Here is a 21,704-nt window from a genome sequence, read left to right as displayed (position 1 = left end):
ACAACAGATGCTGGAGAGGATGTGGAGAAATAGGAATGCTTTTACACTGTTGGTGGGAGTGTAAATTAGTTCAAGCATTGTGGAAGACAGTGTGGAGATTCCTCAAGGATCTAGAACTAGAAATACCCTTTCACCCAGCAATCCCATTACTGAGTATATACTCAAGGATTAGAAATCATACCACTATAAAGACACATACACACATATGTTTATTGCAGCACTATTCACAATAGCAAAGACTTGGAACCAACCCATATGTCCATCAGTGATAGACTGTACTAGAAAATGAGACACATACACACCATGGAATACTATGAAGCCATAAAAAGGATGAGTTCATGTCCTTTGTAGGGACATGGATGAAGCTGGAAACCAACATTCTCAGTAAACTATCACAAGGATAGAAACCCAAACACCGCATGTTCTCACTCATAAGTGGGAACTGAACAATGAGAACACTTGGACAAAGGGTGGGGAACATCACACACTGGTGCCAGTTGGAGGGTGGGGGGCTAGGGGAGGGATAGCATTAGGAGAAATACCTAACGTAAATGATGAGTTGATGGGTGCAGCAAACCAACATGGCATATGTATACCTATGTAACAAACCTGCACGTTGTGCACATGTACCCTAGAACTTAAGGTATAATAATTAAAAAAATGAATCCTACAATGTACAGAATAGCACTCTACTCCCAGCTGCAGCAACAAAGAAGTGTCTAGTCCAAATGTTTACAGTGCTCTGGCTGAGAAACCTCAGTCTAAATGAATGGAAGAAATAGATGAATTTTTTTTTCAAAAAAAAGCAAGTCTGTCCTATATGCTGTTCAGAAGAAATTCACTTTAAATATAACACAGAATATATATAAATATAACACAGAATAAAAACTATAAGAATGGGAAAAAAAAGTATACAAAGCAAACTAAATCATAAGAAACCTCGAGTGCTTGTACTAGTATCAGACAGTTTTCCATTTCTGGCATGGTTAAGTAACATCCAGACAGACCTGATACTCCTGAAGATAACATCTATAAACATTAAGGGGGACGGAAAACTAAAGGCATTAAAGCGTGAAAAAAAAAAATGAGTATATAATGTGGTAAAGTTGAAACTTTGATAAAAGAAATGAGAATCACTTCTATAAACTGTATAAAATTAATCAGGGAAGACGGGAGATAGATAAATAAAAATAAACCAAGCTTGCAGCACTTTCAGCATTGATTATTAAGTCAGATTGCTCTCTGACCTGCTGCCTCATAGTTGTTTGTTGTCTGCAGTTTCCTAATCCAGATGACTTCATTCTCCTTGCCCTGAACAGTAAACAACTCTGATTTTCCATCCCGTCACCCTCCATCCCCTTAAAAACTCTTCCCCAGAACCCCTCAGGGAGATGGATTTCAGAGTCTTCTCCCATATCCTTGCTTGACACTCTACGATCAATAAATCCTATCTCTGCTGCATTCCTGCTATCTAAGTGTAATGGTTCTGTTACTGAACAGTGGACATACAAACCTGTTGGTCTTATAACAAAATGGTGTAGGTTAATTTTATCCTGGTTATTGATTTTTGGACTTACGGATTTGGCCCTCAAATAAGATATGAATATGGGAATTGATTACGGATTATAAGTGAAGCAATGGAAGTAGAAGGGATGACCCAGGAAAAGAACAGAGTAAGAAGAGAAGGAAACCTACCAAAAACCCCTGAAGAGCCCCTACATTATCCTTAACTTCTGGTGTAGGGAGAGTAGCATGGAGAGAAAACAAAAGAAGTAGTGGTCAGGGGAAGAGAGGCAGAAACAAAAGAGTCACAGAACAAATCACTTCAAAATGCACTATTATGTATTAGGAGGGCATGTTCAACTGCATTAAAGGCCACTTATGGAGTTTGAAAAATCCTTGTCAATATAAATAACATTTAAAATGCATTTTAATATTTATAAGCCTATTATAAAATGTATATAGGTTTATCATTAAAAAGTTAGAATAACAGTTAGAGAAAAGTCCTTATATATGTATATATTGTCCAATCAGTTTACATAAAGATTCTTTGCAGTCTCAAGGTGCCATTTCTTCCAGTTCAATACAGGTAGCATTTGTTCATTCTCTTATATTGTCAAATGTGCCATTCCTAGTTAATTCTATATTTTCCACCTCAAGAAAATTGAAGCAATGCTGCTATTACTCACAATACTATGACCCTTTGGAACATGTTTTGAGGAAATTATACAGATCTTGCCTCCACAATTCCTTAGTAGCATTTATTTAATACTAACTTCAGCATTACTCATGACAGCGCATTATATCCATTCTGTTGCCCACAGATGCTGGCTTCTGTTCACCCTCCAAGGTTCTTACCCTTCTCAGTTGATGGTGACCACAAATGCAATTCTTGATCAGAATATGCAGGAAAATGTGAACAATAATTCATTTTCTGGACATGCTAAATTTACTTTTCACTTGACCACATATACTCTTTAGTCCATAATCACTGCATTCCCAAAGTCTTTGAATGTTGATCACAGTCTCTCTAAAGATTCATACAATAGCATGCTCACCGGTATCTTCCATAACAGTCCACAATAAAACAAATGTCTGAAAAGACATTTTCATTTGTTCTTGGATTCAAAATAGAAAACTTGTGAATTTCACTGCAATAAGCCGTGTTGCAATGTACCATGTTAGGATAAACTCATTAATGTAAAATACTCCAGTGGTAAGGCTAAAATTTGAATTACAAAACAGAATATTTATTTTATATGTAAGATTACGTATGTCAGGAGGTTCTATTCATAAACAGTGGATCCAACACATAAAATGAGATATAATTTCCTCGGCGCTGCCTACGGAGGTGGCAGCCATCTCCTCCTCGGCATCATGGCCGCCCTCAGACCCCTTGTGAAGCCCAAGATCGTCAAAAAGAGAACCAAGAAGTTCATCCAGCACCAGTCAGACCAATATGTCAGAATTAAGCGTAACTGGCGGAAACCCAGAGGTGTTGACAACAGGGTTGGTAGAAGACTCAAGGGCCAGATCTTGATGCCCAACACTGGTTATGGGAGCAACAAAAAAGCAAAGCACATGCTGCCCATTGGCTTCCGGGAGTTCCTGGTCCACAACGTCAAGGAGCTGGAAGTGCTGCTGATGTGCAATAACTCTTACTGTGCCAAGATTGCTCACAATGTTTCCTCCAAGAACCACAAAGCCTTCGTGGAAAGAGCTGCCCAACTGGCCATCAGAGTCACCAATCCCAATGCCAGGCTGCGCAGTGAAGAAAATGAGTAGACAGCTCGTGTGCACGTTTTCTGTTTAAATAAATATAAAAACTGCCCAAAAAAGACATATAAAATCATTAATTATGTTTATTCAGAAAAATGTAGTTTTACTACTTTTATTTCCACAAAGTCATTGTTACTGAAATCCAGATTTTTACATGCTAAATATTCTGTTGACATTAATGCCAAATTAGATAAGCTCTTCTTGAATCATTTAGTCTTAAGGTAGAATTTTTTTCTTGACTTAAATTTAGAAAACTTCATTCCGCTAAAGAAGTAGTAACTAGAATTGTCACTAAAATCTTAAACCAATTACTGTAATTTGGAAATAAATGAACTTTACATATCATATCTAAATATTGCAATGATGTTGCATACAACAACGGCAGATTATCTTAATTTTATCAAATAAAGCCTTACCAATTAAATTGTAATTATTTTCATTCCTTAATTCATTTCTTAAGTTTTTCTGCATTCATAATTTTCAAGTTTGTACAGAAAACTGAAAATAGCAGTGTGTTGCTAATTTATTCCAAATTTGGAATGGCAAAGGTTTGCATCCTGAAAGAGCACCTGGAGGAGAAGGGAGAGTCCTATAGGTGAAACAGTTTGCTGAAAGGCTGTGTGCTCAACGGGGTGGAGTCTTGCTTTGAAACCAGCCTGCTGCTCTGCACACATTCTTCCAAGATGGGCCTGGAGGTTCCTTCAAAGCAACACGGACTATGGATTTAGGGGTTCAAGACTCCGCCAGCTCTCCCTCTGCTTTTGCTGCTGCAGGGGGGATTGGAGGCGTTGCTCGCAGTGGGCTCTCTCCTTATTTCGCCTTCATGTCTCCCTATTCTCTTTTGCCTTTTGATCCTCTTAATCCTAGTCTCTTTAGTTTCTTCCATTGCATTCCTTTTCCTCGGATTTCCCACTTTTTACTGGGGTGACCCTTCCGGGACTCTGCCGGTATGTGGCGTCTCACTCATCTGGACTTCACCATCCTGAAGAGAAGAAGCAGGGAGGGCCACGGAGTCCTGGTGGCACTTCGTTTTCCTTCGCAAGTCTTTGTCCAGCGGGACAAGGTTTACAGGACCAATCAAGTTCCTCCATAGAAACGTAGAAGCGCGTTTGTGTTCCAGCAGAATGGAGGAGGTTGCTTTGGGTGAGGCGTATTTAAAGGAGCGAGGAACGCTGTCTTTTGATTGGTGTGCATCCGCTCGCCGTGTCCATGGTAACCAGCGAGCGCCCTGTCCTGCCCTGGACCTCAGTTGCAGCGAAGGAGAACAGCCCCGAGCCTACGCCGCTGGGCCCTGGTGACCGGTTTGTTATTCTCGGGCTCTCGAGTCTGCCAGGAGTCTAACAACGCTGTTCTCATCTTCAGCGGTCTTAGGTTTCTTCTTCAATCGCACAGATTTAGTCCATCTTTCCTTCTCTTTCTCCCTACCTTTAGTTCCTGTGATTCAGGTGCCTTCAGCACAGAGACCAGCCACAGTGCACAGGTGATGTCTTGGTACACGGGGCTGGAGTCCAACAGAGTGAAGGCCAGGAATTTCTTTCTCCTGGTGATGAATAATTACTGGCCGCATTGATTGATAGCTTATTCCATTCTAGACGCAGGACACACTTATGAGGTATGGTCTCTCTGATCAAATTTTATGAATGCATTGTGGTTAAGGAATGTGTCCAAGGTATAGACTGAGAGCAACACCAAACAGGGACGGGGTCAGACCATGTCTTAATCATGCAGGCAGGTTGTGGGAATGAGCTTCAGAAATACATTTCTGAGTGCCTTAGACCAGATTGCGTGGGAGGGGGATGAAATGAGGGTGATGAGGTTGGGTTGAGATCACCTGGGCTGCTGATCCCACCATTCCAGACCTGATATCTACGTGGCCCCAGGTATCCCTGAGATATCTCACATGACTGGAACTTAGGTACATGGTCCTGCCTCTCTTGGGAGGCAGTCTTGGCCTAGTCCCAAAGGCTCATTTGGAGAACAAGACAGATTTATACTTCACTGCACACCACTAAGTGGCATTTGGCCCTTTCAGCATCTAACTTGAAGTGGTCACTGTGAGAAGGCTATATCCTATTCCTTTCCCTGCTCAGGTGTTCTTGGGATTCTCTGGGTCCCCTGGCTCACAGTCTTACACACCTGCTCTTTCCTTCACAGCCTAGGAGACCCAGTCTTCTCTGGGTCAGATGCCCATATCATATAGTAGGAATGAGGGCTGTTCGATTTCAGAACGATTCCATCAAATCCAAGACAACCAATTGGCTTAATTTAGGTATACTCCAACATTGTCAAATTCTATTCAATAGAAATCATGTAACTTCTTCATGCAAGTCTTTCATAACTATTTTCATTCCATATGTTTCCATTCAGTCTTAATAATTTCTTGCTTCTCTGATAAGCTAAATCCTCCAACTCTTGGGTCCCATAAGGTGTCAGACACCAGAGCCAGGGCCCTACTTTCCCAGGTCTAAGAGGGATTGACTGTTGATTTCTATTCTGGTTATCTATTAGTGTCATCTAAATAAGCATTTATTATGCTAATGAATTTGTGCATTGCGAATTCAGAAAGGAAACAGTGGGGAAATCTTTTCCGCACAACAATGACTGGGTCATGAACTGGGATGGATTGAGTAACATGACAGCTAGGCTGTACCATGTAGCTGTTAGCTGAATTTCTTGGTTCTTCCTCGTGTGACATGTATTGCAGCTGGGATGTCCAATATGACTTTTTTACTCACATGCCTGTCCCCTGTGTTGAGATGGTTCAAACATCAGAGCATGACTGAGCATAGGCCTCTGTTTATGAGTTTTTTCCATATAGCTAATGTGGGCTTCATCATAGCAAAACTGTCTCAGTGCAGTCAGTTATTCCCATAAACAACTTAACTATGAGATCCTGGTAGCAGCTACAAGGCCTCTTAATATCTTGTCTCAGAATTCAAGCAGTTTCACTTCCAACACATTCTTTCAATCAAAAGTGAATCTAACACTCATCTCAGATTGAAAATAAGGGGATCATACAAAGTGTTGATTCTTCACGAGCATGCTGCATTGGGGGTGGGCATCTTTTGAGATCAGCTACAACAAATACTGATGAGAGGTGAATCAAATTACTCTAAAAATTATCATATTATTCAGCTTCTAGCCAAGATGTGATGAAAGGGACTGAATTTGCTTTCTTAACTGACCTAAGACAAAACAAACCAAAAGTGGAATAAAATATAGTAAACAACGAGTTTCAAGACACTAGATATCAGGAAAGTAAGGACAGTAATCCCTGAAATATGTGAAACAAATGAGGCAGGCCCTACAACTGCCCCAGTTTTCTGTCTTGAAAGAGTTTTCAGGCTGCAGTGCAGGGAAGAAAGAGACCAAATGGAACTCAGTGCGGTCCCTAAGTTGAGGAGATGTAATTGGAGTACACAAAGACAAAAGCTGCTAAAGCTCTCAAGAAAGAATACTGGAGAAAAGAAAGCTGCACACAGAGAGAAGCCTGAAAATCTACAGACGATCTTCCTCAAGTAATGAAAGAATATATGCAGATGAGGACACTACCCAAGGTGGAGGAAGGGAGGAGGGCACCTAAAAGAATTAGTGAGAACAGTATCCAATCATCTCACAGGGCCTGAAATAATATCTGTTTCCACTGTCCAGAAAGGAAAGCATCATAATTCACAGGCATTGGGTAAAATTCTCAAATGATCTTTCCTCAGTAGTGAACAGCAGTCAAAAATAATAAAGTTAACTTATACATAGCAACATGTATAAATTTTAAGATACAGCATTGATAAAAAAGAATAACATTAGATTTATAACCCAGTGACATTTGTATAAATTCAGTTTTAAAATAATTTTTCCATAAATAAATATAGCCCTGTGTAAGCATACCAAAAATTAATTAGAAAGATATATTTTAAATCCACTGGAGTTTTCACTTTTCTAAAGGGAAGAGAAATAGGAAGAATGTTGGAAAATACAGGAAAAAAAAATAAAACAAAAGAACGGCCTTGAAGAAACTTATGATGCTTGTTTCCATTAGTTGATAAGTGTGAATAATTCATATAAGGTTCAAAATGAGAATAAAGCCTAAAGGAAAAACATGGTTCCTAACTAACATCGGATTATTTATAAATTCCATTTTTAAACCTCTCACCACAACAAAAATTATTATAGATCTTTTCTCTCTGAATATCACATTGCATTTTCTCAGTAAGATTTTGTTCAGTTTTCTCTTGCATTTTTATCATAAAACCTTGATAAAAGCCATGATAGATTAACACCAATCCATTCAATAGCATGGTTTGGGCAATGCCTATCAAACAAAACAAGCAGGAAGCCCACTAAAATTTCTATTCACTTATTGGATCCACAGAAGGTGTTCAGTGTGCATAGGCAAATGAATATGAACACAGACGGATGTGGACATCAGATCCCTGTACCCAGGAGATGTACTTACTGCCTACAGGACATGCAGTCAATATAGCACTGGATTACCAGGGGTTCGTCATGGGAAGAAAGAAAATCATTTTCTTCTCCCATCTAACTGCCTGTTTATCCCAGGAGGACCTTTTGGTCCCAAGGGAAAAGGGATTAAGAAGTTCCCAGAGGTCACAGTTTCTGAGGCACTACAATTATAACTGCCCCAGATACTTCTGGAACTAACAAGAGCTCCAATATTAATGGAGTCAAACCCCATGCTTCACATTTTCTGTAAGTCTGGCTAGAGGATGTTAAAGGTGGCTATACCAAGATTAGCCAGAAGACTGGAGAGATCTCTGTCTTCAGTCCCTATCTGTGCTCTTTTCCATTCCTGGGTCAATACTGCTGAAGTAGTCTGTAAAGGGAATAGGTAACAACTGCAACCTGTCTCAGGTAAAGAGGCTTATATTCTCTGGGACCTTCTCTCTTTTGTCATCCTCTGGGTGCTTGGTGGTAGCAGAAATGCAGGAAAGTTGCAATTTGTCTGTAGAATATTAGCAGGAAGTATGAGAGCTAAAAAGTGCATATTTTGGAGCCAAGTTAAGAAAATTTGGAGTTTTCAACTCTGAATACAGAAATTTAGTGACTTTAAAACAAAGAATACGCCTACCAATGCCTGAAATATAAAGTAAGAATGACATTAGTTTCTGTAACTTCAGAGGTTGAAGACAAAGACCACAGCTCAGGACCAGTGGAAGTCAGGAAGTAGTCTAAAAGATTTCTGATCAAAATTGCTAAAATCTACTTCTGATGAGAACAGAAAACTATGCCCAGAAGAGCAGCTAGCTACCTGTCACTGTATGCACTGAATAATATCTGAAAATACACCTGAGAGAGGTATCTTACAGGCTTGCCTGAATTTTTTCAAGATAGAACCCTGGCAACTTTTTTACTTTTTAAAACAGGGCTTCTTTGGTACTATTCTGTGGGACTATCTTGCAACCTGGGAAAACCTAGGCTGATGGTCTCTCCTTTAGTATTTGAGCTTCAACTTCTCTGGCTTTCTCATCTCATTCCTGGCTGGAACTGGAGACCATTAGCTCCAGTTCCTAAGCCCTAGTGTGCCACTGGCAAGTTTTGATTACAAACCAAGATAGAATAATGAAAGGAGAAAAGGAGCAAATGTGTTCCCAGATGCTTTGCTTCTAGGGATGAGTACTTTATTGATGCTTGTTGAATGATTGAAAAACATGCAGAAATATTAGAGAAAATAGAAGGAAAAGGGAAGAGTCAGTGAGTTAGGAAAAAAAAAATCCTCCTATGTGATCCTCAAAAATTTCATCTTAAGGGTAAAAATAATTATCCCAAAGCTCTTGAAGAAATGGAAAATGTACTTTTTCCTCTAGGCTTCTCTACGATACTCATGCCTGAGTCACCAGATCTTCCATTTGGCTCTACCCTGCAAAGGTCATTTCGAGATTTTCTCTGCTTCCAAGCACAAAACATTTAATTCCCTATAGGAGTCCTTTGTGATCTCCGGAGAAGAAAAGCTACTTGGAAAGGTGAGATTTGGGGCTGTGATTTTTCTTTAAAAAAAAAAAAAAAAAAAAAAAAAAACCCTTATTTGCTTCAGGTTTTTAAAAATAAAATAAGACATTACCGAAGTTTAAGTCCCCTTCATACTCTGCAAAAGGCTCCTAGAACAGATAAAGGACTTCAGTAAAGATCCAGGATATAAAATCAATGTACAAAACGGAGTAGCATTTCTGCACCCCAATAAAGTTCAAGCTAAGAGTCAAATCAAAGAGGCAATCCCAGTTACAAGTGCCACAAAAAGAATAAAATACCTGAGAATACAACTAATCGAGAGGCTGTGATTTTTTCCTGAAAAAAATTTTGCAGAAAGTAGGATCAGAGGATGCAATAAGCAAAGGAATAAATAACAAGAAAGTAATGCAGAAAATAGTGTTTAAAGGGAATATGTGAAATTTAACAGCCTGTAGTTGCACTTGCTATAGGTGTAAAGTTAATTGGGGTTGGGTCAATTGTGCCAAATTCTAGGCTTAGCAGGTCTTACTAGCTTTTGTTCCACACTTACAAGCTAATGTATTCAAAGGCAAAGAGAGAAGGAAAGGCAGAAGTGAATGAAGATAGTGCCCAGGGCATGAAGAAGGGTCGTTAGTCACCAACTCAAGGCTGGAAGTTTTGTTCTAAGGGTTATTATCTTGAGGACCTCCTGTAATTCCAGTATGTCTTATTCTCACTGAGCCAGTCTATCAAGGAAAATGGCAAAAATATTAGAAAAGAGAAAGTAAGATTGGAGGGTGGCAGGTATGAAGTGCATAGAGAATGAATTTATCATCTTTATTTAACTGTGAAGGGGTTGTTCCTTAGGAGTCAAAACCAGGAATACAATAAAAGACATAATACAGAAGGGGAATAAGGAGGGAATTGGAGCCTAAGAGCTGTGGGAAGCAGGAGTCAGAGTTGCAAGAGGAAGGAAGAGGGAGAAGCTCCAGACTGCTGAAAAACAGCCCTTAGGAGAGCATGTGTATGCATGAGAGTGTGGGTGGATAAGAAAAACCTACAAAATATATAAAACAAAATCCCAAATAACATAGACAATTTATGCATCACTATGGTGACACAGGGCACAGGCGTATTCCTATTTTCACTGGCTTGGACCTGAATGAATTATTTAGACTTTTATTTTCTCCACAGTTGAACCCTGACAAACTGTAGGAAGACATGTAAAACCACAAAATTTGATTTGCCTATGTGACAGATAAATTGCTAAAATAATCAACTTACCTTACCTACTTCAAAGTATTATGAGTCACAAATAAAACTGTATGTTTAAAATTCATTTTGAACTTACCAAGGTCATTACTAATATACCCTATTATTTGTAGGAGAAAAGAATTGGGAGAATATCTAAATCTCTTCTGTATATAAAGTGAAGGGCCATGCCTGGCAGACTACATGGGGAATCAGATAATCAAGAGGAGTGAAGAGAGGATCCCTGGAGGGAATGCCTGTCCTCCCTCCACTGACAGCAGCCGCAGTTACTAACACGGTCTTTCTGATGAGGAGAATCTGACAGGACCCAGTTGAGCAAGGACTGGAACTGCATTTGGGGAATAGGAAGGGCAACTGAAAACAAAAATACTATCTGAACCTCTTCCAAAAATATGTTTCCTTCAATAGGAAAATATCATACAGTTTAGAGTTCACAGTTTTATTGTAACTTCCTTCCTTGTCACCCTGTCCCCACCCCCAAACCTTTTCTCCTCTGACAGATTCAGTTCTTAGAACTATCAATTGTATATTGGGCAAAGTTTGTTTACTTTTTATAGGATCGATGGGGCAAATATGTATCATAGAACTATTTATTGGGTTTGGCGGGGCACGGTGGCTCACGCCTGTAATCCCAGCACTTTAGGAGGCTGAGGTGGGCAGGTCACCAGGTCAGGAGATCGAGAACATCCTGGCCAATATGGTGAAATCCCATCTCTACTAAAACCACAAAAACAAACAAAATTAACCGGGTGTGGTGGTGGATGCCTGCAATCCCAGCTACTCTGGAGGCTGAGGTAGGAGAATCACTTGAACCTGGGAGGCGGAGGTTGCAGTGAGCAGAGATTGCGCCACTGCACTCCAGCCTGGCAACAGAGCTAGACTCCATCTAAAAGACAAAACAAAACAAAACAAAACAAAGAATTATTTATTGGGTCTGAAGGAACATTAGAAATTAATCCAAACCAACCTCTATATTAGGTAAGATTATGGGTGGTTAAGAACCTGGATTTTGAGATATCACTTCCCTTGTTTGTAAGTGGTGATAATGAAACATATTTTACAGAACGTTGAATAACTAAATGGGAAGAAGTGCTAAAACATTAGAGCACAATTCCCAATAAGTAGAAAGAATTACAAAAATAACCATGTAATTTTGTTATATTAGTGAGCCAAAGTGGGAGAAACAGGACATTTCTTAAACATTTGATGAACAGGAATTTCACACTCTTGAGCTTAGCCAAAAGGCCAAGAGCGACGAAAAGGATTTTTTAAATTTTTAAACTCACAAAATAACATCTGAACAGAAACCTCTGTCCCAGTAGACAGAAATATGCACAATAAAACTGCATGATTTGAAGAGCCCCCAAAAGACCTGACCTTTACCTTTGTCAAGCTACATATGTTCTTTCTATGGGCTGTCTTTCGCAATGCAGGGGAGGGGAATCTTAGAATCCTTTACCTTTAATGTAAATGTCGGTACCACATCACTCTATTTATAATAGTTTTTTCCAGCCTATCTCCTGTGTCACAGTCAACTCTCCTCTGCAGCCTCCTAATAATTTGTGTATATCTCTGACTTTGCTAATATCTTTCATTCGTACTACACCCAACATCTCCCAGAGTGGTTATAGGTTTATTTTTGTAAAAGTAAGGACAGTTTCTTATTAAATTTTGTGATACTGGTACCTAACAGAATGCCAGGGAAAAGGGTTAAATGATAATGGATATTAGCCCTTTGTCAGATGAGTAGATTGCAAAAATTTTCTCCAATTCTGTAGGTTGCCTGTTCACTCTGATGGGAGTTTCTTTTGCTGTGCAGAAGCTCTTTAGTTTAATTAGATCCCATTTGTCAATTTTGGCTTTTGCTGCTGTTGCTTTTGGTGTTTTAGACATGAAGTCTTTGCCCATGCCTATGTCCTGAATGGTACTACCTAGGTTTTCCTCTAGGATTTTTTTGGTATTAGGTCGAACATTTAAGTCTCTAATCCATCTTGAATTAATTTTCATATAAGGAGTAAGGAAAGGATCCAGTTTCAGCTTTCTACTTATGGCTAGCCAATTTCCCCAGCATCATTTATAAAATAGGGAATCCTTTCCCCATTTCTTGTTTCTCACAGGTTTGTCAAAGATCAGATGGCTGTAGATGTGTGGTATTATTTCTGAGGACTCTGTTCTGTTCCATTGGTCTATATCTCTGTTTTGGTACCAGTACCATGCTGTTTTAGTTACTGTAGCCTTGTAGTATAGTTTGAAGTCAGGTAGCGTGATGCCTCCAGCTTTGTTCTTTTGACTTAGGATTGTCTTGGCGATGCAAGCTCTTTTTTGGTTCCATATGAACTTTAAAGCAGTTTTTTCCAATTCTGTGAAGAAACTCATTGGTAACTTGATGGGGATGGCATTGAATCTATAAATAACCTTGGGCAGTATGGCCATTTTCACGATATTGATTCTTCCTATCCATGAGCATGGTATGTTCTTCCATTTGTTTGTGTCCTCTTTGATTTCACTGAGCAGTGGTTTGTAGTTCTCCTTGAAGAGGTCCTTTACATCCCTTGTAAGTTGGATCCCTAGGTATTTTATTCTCTTTGAAGCAATTGTGAATGGAAGTTCATTCATGATTTGGCTCTCTGTTTGTCTGTTACTGGTATATAAGAATGCTTGTGATTTTTGCACATTAATTTTGTATTCTGAGACTTTGCTGAAGTTGCTTATCAGCTTAAGGAGATTTTGGGCTGAGACAATGGGGTTTTCTAAATATACAATCATGTCATCTGCAAAGAGGGACAATTTGACTTCTTCTTTTCCTAACTGAATCCCCTTGATTTCTTTCTCCTGCCTGATTGCCCTAGCCAGAACTTCCAACACTATGTTGAATAGGAGTGGTGAGAGAGGGCATCCCTGTCTTGTGCCAGTTTTCAAAGGGAATTTTTCCAGTTTTTGCCCATTCAGTATGGTGTTGGCTGTGGGTTTGTCATAAATAGCTCTTATTATTTTGAGGTACGTTCCATCAATACCGAATTTATTGAGCGTTTTTAGCATGAAGGGCTGTTGAATTTTGTCAAAAGCCTTTTCTGCATCTATTGAGATAATCATGTGGTTCTTGTCTTTGGTTCTGTTTATATGCTGGATTATGTTTATTGATTTGCGAATGTTGAACCAGCCTTGCATCCCAGGGATGAAGCCCACTTGATCATGGTGGATAAGCTTTTTGATGTGCTGCTGAATCCAGTTTGCCAGTATTTTACTGAGGATTTTTGCATTGATGTTCGTCAGGGATATTGGTCTAAAATTCTCTTTTTTTGTTGTGTCTCTGCCAGGCTTTGGTATCAGGATGAAACAAATTTACAAGAAAAAAACAAACAACCCCATCAAAAAGTGGGCAAAGGATATGAACAGATATTTCTCAAAGGAAGACATTCATACAGCCAACAGACACATGAAAAAATGCTCATCATCACTGGCCATCAGAGAAATGCAAATCAAAACCACAATGAGATACCATCTCACACCAGTTAGAATGGCGATCATTATAAAATCAGGAAACAACAGGTGCTGGAGAGGATGTGGAGAAATAGGAACACTTTTACACTGTTGGAGGGATTGTAAACTAGTTCAACCATTATGGAAAACAGTATGGCGATTCCTCAAGGATCTAGAACTAGATGTACCATATGACCCAGCCATCCCATTACTGGGTATATACCCAAAGGATTATAAATTATGCTGCTATAAAGACACATGCACACGTATGTTTATTGCAGCACTATTCACAATAGCAAAGACTTGGAATCAACCCAAATGTCCATCAGTGGCATACTGGATGAAGAAAATGTGGCACATATACACCATGGAATACTATGCAGCCATAAAAAAGGATGAGTTTATATCCTTTGTAGGGACATGGATGCAGCTGGAAACCATCATTCTTAGCAAACTATCGCAAGAACAGAAAACCAACCACCGCATGTTCTCATTCATAGGTGGGAACTGAACAATGAGATCACTTGGACTCGGGAAGGGGAACATCACACACCGGGGCCTATCATGGGGAGGGGGGAGTGGGGAGGGATTGCATTGGGAGTTATACCTGATGTAAATGACGAGTTGATGGGTGCTGACGAGTTGATGGGTGCAGCACACCAACATGGCACAAGTATACATATGTAACAAACCTGCACGTTATGCACATGTACCCTAGAACTTAAAGTATAATAATAATAAAAAATAAATAAATAAATGATAATGGAATAATGAACTACTGACAGGAGAGTGGGAAATGTGTAGCTATATCATTATAGTCAAGATATAAAAAGGAACTAGAAAGGAGATGGAGGGACTTTAATAATGAACTTCGTCACCCTCACACCATTACAATAAGAGACACCAATTTTTTCTCATGTCTAATGACAAGCATTGCTCCCTGTTAGCTATGTGGAAGTGCCCACTCTCCTTTTAAAACTGTTTCTCCCAGAAGTTAGGAAGCCTAAAAATAAGAACATCTAAAAAATAGAGAGATATTAATGCAATTATTTGGCAGAATCTATGCCTACTAAATAAAAATGAAATTTTAGACAAAATACAAGTTAACTAAATTTATTTTACATGTATGATTTAAAAAATCTCTAAGCAAAATAAATGCAGTAGAAAGGTTAGAATAAGGATGTCATGTGTACATGGGGACTAGGGACATTTATCTGAGTCCCATCTTTTTGCCAGGCTCTGCTATTTATTTGAGCATATTGCAATAGTCAACTTGTAGACATGATAGGCTATGTGTACATTAAAACGAAAATCATGAAGAAGAAACTTATGGGTAAAATTTAGAGTCTCACGTCACACTAAAGTCGTTTTCTAAGTATTTTCTCCTTTTCAATTTCTCTAAAAAAAACCAACTCTACTGAAAATTGATGTTGAATAAAGTAAACATGTATAGAGGAATGATCACCTCAGACAGCTGTACTGTTTAAAGTGATAGGAATACCCCAGTGACACGACACTGAGGATAAATGGATGAATTTGCTTGGCTCTACATAACCTGCTAGATACCACAAGTTGTACCTATACAAACAAATTGTGCTATCTTTGTGTATCAAGAATCCACAACTAATTTGTAATCCTGATTTTCCAGATTACTAAAAGAAAGCAGCAAAATATATGGGAAAATATGACAACACACCGAAATGGCACCCTCTCCACTGAAGCTTCAGACTTCCTTTTGAATTGTTTTGTCCGATCCCCCAACTGGCAGCACTGGCTGTCCCTGGCCCTCAGCCTCATCTTCCTCTTGGCCATAGGGGCCAACGCCACCCTCCTGATCACCGTCCAGCTGGAGACCTCTCTGCACAAACCACTGTACTACCTGCTCAGCCTCCTCTCCCTGCTGGACATCGTGCTCTGCGTCACTGTCATCCCCAAGGTCCTGGCCATCTTCTGGTTTGACCTCAGGCCCGTCAGCTTCCCTGCCTGCTTCCTGCAGATGTACATCATGAATTGTTTCCAAGCCATGGAGTCTTGCACATTCATGGTCATGGCTTATGATCGTTATGTAGCTATCTGCCACCCACTGAGATATCCATCAATCATCACTGATCAATTTGTAGTCAAGGCTGTCATTTTTATTTTGACCAGAAATGTGCTTATGACTCTGCCCATCCCCATCCTCTCAGCACAACTCCGTTATTGTGGAAGAAATGTCATTGGGAACTGCATCTGTTCAATATATCTGTTTCCAGACTCTCCTGCGATGATGTCACCATCAATCGCCTTTACCAATTAGCTGCAGACTGGACTCTGCTAGGATCTGACCTCGTTCTTATCTTCCTCTCCTACACCCTCATTCTGCGAGCTGTGCTGAGACTCAAGGTGGAGGGTGCTGTGGCAAAGGCCCTAAGCACATATGGCTCCCACTTCATCCTTATCCTCTTCAGCACCATCCTTCTGGTTTTTGTCCTCACACATGTGGCTAAGAAGAAAGTCTCCCCTGATGTGCCGGTCTTGCTCAATGTTCTACACCATGTCATTCCTGCAGCCCTTAACCCCATCGTTTATGGGGTAAGAACCCAAGAGATTAAGCAGGGAATGCAGAGGTTGTTGAAGAAAGGGTTCTAACAAGGACAGCTGGATCTCTGAATATCTAAAATAAGATAATTTATTAATGACTTAATGAGTGAGTGGGCTGAAATTCATACCTGTTTCCTATAACCTCAAACTGGATACACTATATATCCTGTGTGCTTTTCAAAAACATCAGTTTTATTTTAAGTCTATCTTTCTTTTCACCATTTTCTCAGAAATATTCTTGGCCCTCTCTCATTTTATTCCATGCTTATAATCATATTTTGTCCAAAACACTGACATTCCTTAAAGCAGATTTTAAAGTGAAAAATTTATATTTCTGAACACACATCTCTTAATATGGCATGAATTTTATAGTATTGAAAATACAACTGTGGTTATTTTGTTGTGTCTGTTATGTGTAATGTCCTTTTTTTCTTATTTTCACAAAAAGGAATACATTGGAGAAAAAAACACTGTAGTTGACATTTCAGTCCTCAGTGGTGGAAGGTTGCTACTGGTCTGTAATTAGGTCTTTTTCTCTCACCCTTCAACCACATCATTGCTTTTCTCTAGTTCTCTTTCTCCCCTCACCTCCTCTCTCTCTCTACCTCTCCTTCTCTTTACAAGCTAAGAGAAGGTAAACTTTACAAGGTAAGCTTTTGTAATGTGCATTGCAAGAGGTCAGGGGTTTTGCCTTGATTTCTCATATGAGTAACAGTTATCAATGAGTTTTATTGGATATGAGATTCCTGAATCCTCCTCCCCAATGTGTCTGTGCTTGGAACATTTATCTTTCAGATCCAGTATATCACAGGTTTTGGTACGCAAACAAAGCTTTATTAATGAGTCAAAGGATTGCTCGTATTATAGCATATAATCCAGCAATAATGTCGACACCTAACATACCTTTCTTGAACATTATTTTCTCATTAATTGGACAGCTTCTAAGCACACATGAATGATAACATGCATCCTAAGCTGCAAATGTACAGGAACAAAGAGCAATCACTGGGGAAAGAATGATTAATGGGGACCTTAAACAATTTTGAAACATATGCAGGGCCAGAATATGTTTCATCTCGGAATAGTCATTGTGGAGAGACCATATTGAATGCCTGGGGCATTCAGTAGAATTGCTGAAGTGGTCATTAGTTTGTAGTAGTACGTAACTAGCACTGGAATAACAGCTACTCTACATAAAAAGAAAAAAGATTAAAATCAAGACTTGAAAGAAACAAGCTGATCAGCATGTAACTTATGGTTTGCCAAGATAAACTTCCAACAATCTAAAGGAAAACAACTAAATGTAGACACTCAACAATGTAAAATTTCCTATTGTTAGCAGTAGAGAATCTGTATGGGTCTGCAGTAACCGGAATTCTTTCCTCCTCAGAAGAAAGAATTCAACTGAGGGGCATAAGGCAGAATGAGGGACTGAGGCAAGTTTTAGAGCAGGAGTGAATGTTTATTAAAAAGTTTAGAGCAGGAATGAAAGGAAGTAAAGTACACTTGGAAGAGGGTCAAACGGGCGACTTGGGAGATTAAGCGCACAGTTTGGCCTTTGACTTGCAGTTTTATACGTTGCCATGCTTCCAGGGGTTACATTCCTTCACCTCTGGTTTTTCCCTTGGGATGGGCTGTCTGCATGCACCAGTGGCCAGGCAGCTCTACTGACAGGTGTACCATAGTTCTTCAAACATAAATTTTCTCTTTTCACTCTTCATTTTTATTAAAAACAAATTATGATAAGACTGATTTGATTGCAAAGTAAGCTCTAGTCTTCTTATACTTGGTCTGATTATTTGGATAAAGCACAGCAAGAATAATTATTTGCCATATAAGCTCCTTTTCAACCCTTTTCCCATTTGCCCTATGAACAGTTGCTGGCAGCACTTGCAGCTGCAGCGTTAACCTCAAAATAACTTTGCCATAAAATATCTCACTTTAAATATTATTTTCATATCACTCTAGTATATCGACTGTGGAAACAAAAGACATTATTCTATTTATAGCATTCGATTTTGTTTTTTTTAATTTACTTTTTATTATTATTATACTTTAAGTTCTAGGGTACATGTGCATAACGTGCAGGTTTGTTACATATGTATACTTGTGCCATGTTGGTGTGCTGCACCCATCAACTCGTCAGCACCCATCAACTCGTCATTTACATCAGGTATAACTCCCAATGCAATCCCTCCCCACTCCCCCCTCCCCATGATAGGCCCCGGTGTGTGATGTTCCCCTTCCTGAGTCCAAGTGATCTCATTGTTCAGTTCCCACCTATGAGTGAGAACATGCGGTGGTTGGTTTTCTGTTCTTGTGATAGTTTGCTAAGAATGATGGTTTCCAGCTGCATCCATGTCCCTACAAAGGACATAAACTCATCCTTTTTTATGGCTGCATAGTATTCCATGGTGTATATGTGCCACATTTTCTTAATCCAGTCTGTCACTGATGGACATTTGGGTTGATTCCAAGTCTTTGCTATTGTGAATAGTGCCACAATAAACATACGTGTGCATGTGTCTTTATAGCAGCATGATTTATAATCCTTTGGGTATATACCCAGTAATGGGATGGCTGGGTCATATGGTACATCTAGCTCTAGATCCTTGAGGAATCGCCATACTGTTTTCCATAATGGTTGAACTAGTTTACAATCCCTCCAACAGTGTAAAAGTGTTCCTATTTCTCCACATCCTCTCCAGCACCCGTTGTTTCCTGATTTTATAATGATCGCCATTCTAACTGGTGTGAGATGGTATCTCATTGTGGTTTTGATTTGCATTTCTCTGATGGCCAGTGATGATGAGCATTTTTTCATGTGTCTGTTGGCTGTATGAATGTCTTCCTTTGAGAAATATCTGTTCATATCCTTTGCCCACTTTTTGATGGGGTTGTTTGTTTTTTTCTTGTAAATTTGTATGAGTTCTTTGTAGGTTCTGGATATTAGCCCTTTGTCAAATGAGTAGATTGCAAAAATTTTCTCCCATACTGTAGGTTGCCTGTTCACTCTGATGGGAGTTTCGTTTCCTGTGCAAAAGCTCTTTAGTTTAATGAGATCCCATTTGTCAATTTTGGCTTTTGCTACCGTTGCTTTTGGTGTTTTGGACCTGAAGTCTTTGCCCATGCCTATGTCCTGAATGGTACTACCTAGGTTTTCCTCTAAGGTTTTCATGGTATTACGTCTAACATTTAAGTCTCTAATCCATCTTGAATTAATTTTCGTATAAGGAGTAAGGAAGGAATCCAGTTTCAGCTTTCTACTTATGGCTTGCCAATTTTGCCAGCACCATTTATTAAACAGGGAATCCTTTTCCCATTTCTTGTTTCTCTCAGGTTTGTCAAAGATCAGATGGCTGTAGATGTGAGGCATTATTTCTGAGGACTCTGTTCTGTTCCATTGGTCTATATCTCTGTTTTGGTACCAGTACCATGCTGTTTTGGTTACTGTAGCCTTGTAGTATAGTTTGAAGTCAGGTAGCGTGATGCCTCCAGCTTTGTTCTTTTGACTTAGGAATGTCTTGGAGATGCGGGCTCTTTTTTGGTTCCGTATGAACTTTAAAGCAGATTTTTCCAATTCTGTGAAGAAACTCATTGGTAACTTGATGTTCATTCATGATTTGGCTCTCTGTTTGTCTGTTACTGGTATATAAGAATGCTTGTGATTTTTGCACATTAATTTTGTATCCTGAGACTTTGCTGAAGTTGCTTATCAGCTTAAGGAGATTTTGGGCTGAGACAATGGGATTTTCTAAATATACAATCATGTCATCTGCAAAGAGGGACAATTTGACTTCTTCTTTTCCTAACTGAATCCCCTTGATTTCTTTCTCTTGCCTGATTGCCCTAGCCAGAACTTCCAACACTATGTTGAATAGGAGTGGTGAGAGAGGGCATCCCTGTCTTGTGCCAGTTTTCAAAGGGAATTTTTCCAGTTTTTGCCCATTCAGTATGGTGTTGGCTGTGGGTTTGTCATAAATAGCTCTTATTATTTTGAGGTACGTTCCATCAACACCAAATTTATTGAGCGTTTTTAGCTTGAAGAGCTGTTGAATTTTGTCAACGCCTTTTCTGCATCTATTGAGATAATGATGTGGTTCTTGTCTTTGGTTCTGTTTATATGCTGGATTATGTTTATTGATTTGCGAATGTTGAACCAGCCTTGCATCCCAGGGATGAAGCCCACTTGATCATGGTGGATAAGCTTTTTGATGTGCTGCTGAATCCGGTTTGCCAGTATTTTACTGAGGATTTTTGCATTGATGTTCATCAGGGATATTGGTCTAAAATTCTCCTTTTTTGTTGTGTCTCTGCCAGGCTTTGGTATCAGGATGATGTTGGCCTCATAAAATGAGTTAGGGAGGATTCCCTCTTTTTCTATTGATTGGAATAGTTTCAGAAGGAATGGTACCAGCTCCTCCTTGTACCTCTGGTAGAATTCAGCTGTGAATCCATCTGGTCCTGGACTTTTTTTCATTGGTAGGCTATTAATTATTGTCTCAATTTCAGAGCCTACTATTGGTCTATTCAGGGATTCAACTTCTTCCTGGTTTAGTCTTGGAAGAGTGTAAGTATCCAGGAAATTATCCATTTCTTCTAGATTTTCCAGTTTATTTGCACAGAGGTGTTTATAGTATTCTCTGCTGGTAGTTTGTATTTCTGTGGGGTCGGTGGTGATATCCCGTTTATCATTTTTTATTGCATCGATTTCATTCTTCTCTCTTTTCTTCTTTATTAGTCTTGCTAGCGGTCTGTCAATTTTGTTGATCTTTTCAAAAAACTAACTCCTGGATTCATTGATTTTTTTGGAGGGTTTTTTGTGTCTCTATCTCCTTCAGTTCTGCTCTGATCTTAGTTATTTCTTGCCTTCTGCTAGCTTTCGAATGTGTTTGCTCTTGCTTCTCTAGTTCTTTTAATTGTGATGTTAGAGTGTCAATTTTAGATCTTTCCTGCTTTCTCTTGTGGGCATTCAGTGCTATAAATTTCCCTCTACACACTGCTTTAAATGTGTCCCAGAGATTCTGGTGTGTTGTATCTTTGTTCTCCTTGGTTTCAAAGAACATCTTTATTTCTGCCTTCATTTCGTTATATACCCAGTAGTCATTCAGGAGCAGGTTGTTCTGTGTCCATGTAGTTGAGCGGTTGTG

The 21,704-nt window shown here is 39.3% G+C and overlaps 2 protein-coding genes across 2 annotated transcripts; both read left to right on the top strand.

Annotated features, from left to right (window-relative positions):
* Positions 1–2,835: 2,835 nt before the first annotated feature.
* On the top strand, positions 2,836–3,285 carry LOC103241684 (large ribosomal subunit protein eL32-like). The gene has a single exon (XM_037997645.2). It carries the CDS (start codon positions 2,878–2,880, stop codon positions 3,283–3,285), a length of 408 nt encoding a protein of 135 aa, XP_037853573.1. The 5' UTR covers positions 2,836–2,877.
* A 12,373-nt stretch (positions 3,286–15,658) lies between these two features.
* On the top strand, positions 15,659–16,602 carry OR56A3 (olfactory receptor family 56 subfamily A member 3). Its single transcript, XM_037995636.1, is given in 2 exon segments — positions 15,659–16,205; positions 16,208–16,602. Coding segments are annotated over 2 exon segments (942 nt in total).
* Positions 16,603–21,704: the final 5,102 nt, after the last annotated feature.

This window comes from Chlorocebus sabaeus, chromosome 1, assembly GCF_047675955.1.
Source record: "Chlorocebus sabaeus isolate Y175 chromosome 1, mChlSab1.0.hap1, whole genome shotgun sequence".
Classification (NCBI taxonomy): domain Eukaryota; kingdom Metazoa; phylum Chordata; class Mammalia; order Primates; family Cercopithecidae; genus Chlorocebus; species Chlorocebus sabaeus.
Note: the sequence above shows the minus strand (reverse complement) of the source record. Positions and strands in the feature narration are given on the sequence as shown.

Excerpts from the sequence above, each read along its gene's own strand:
- LOC103241684 (XM_037997645.2), top strand. The coding sequence starts at position 2,878 with ATGGCCGCCCTCAGACCCCTTGTGAAGCCCAAGATCGTCAAAAAGAGA.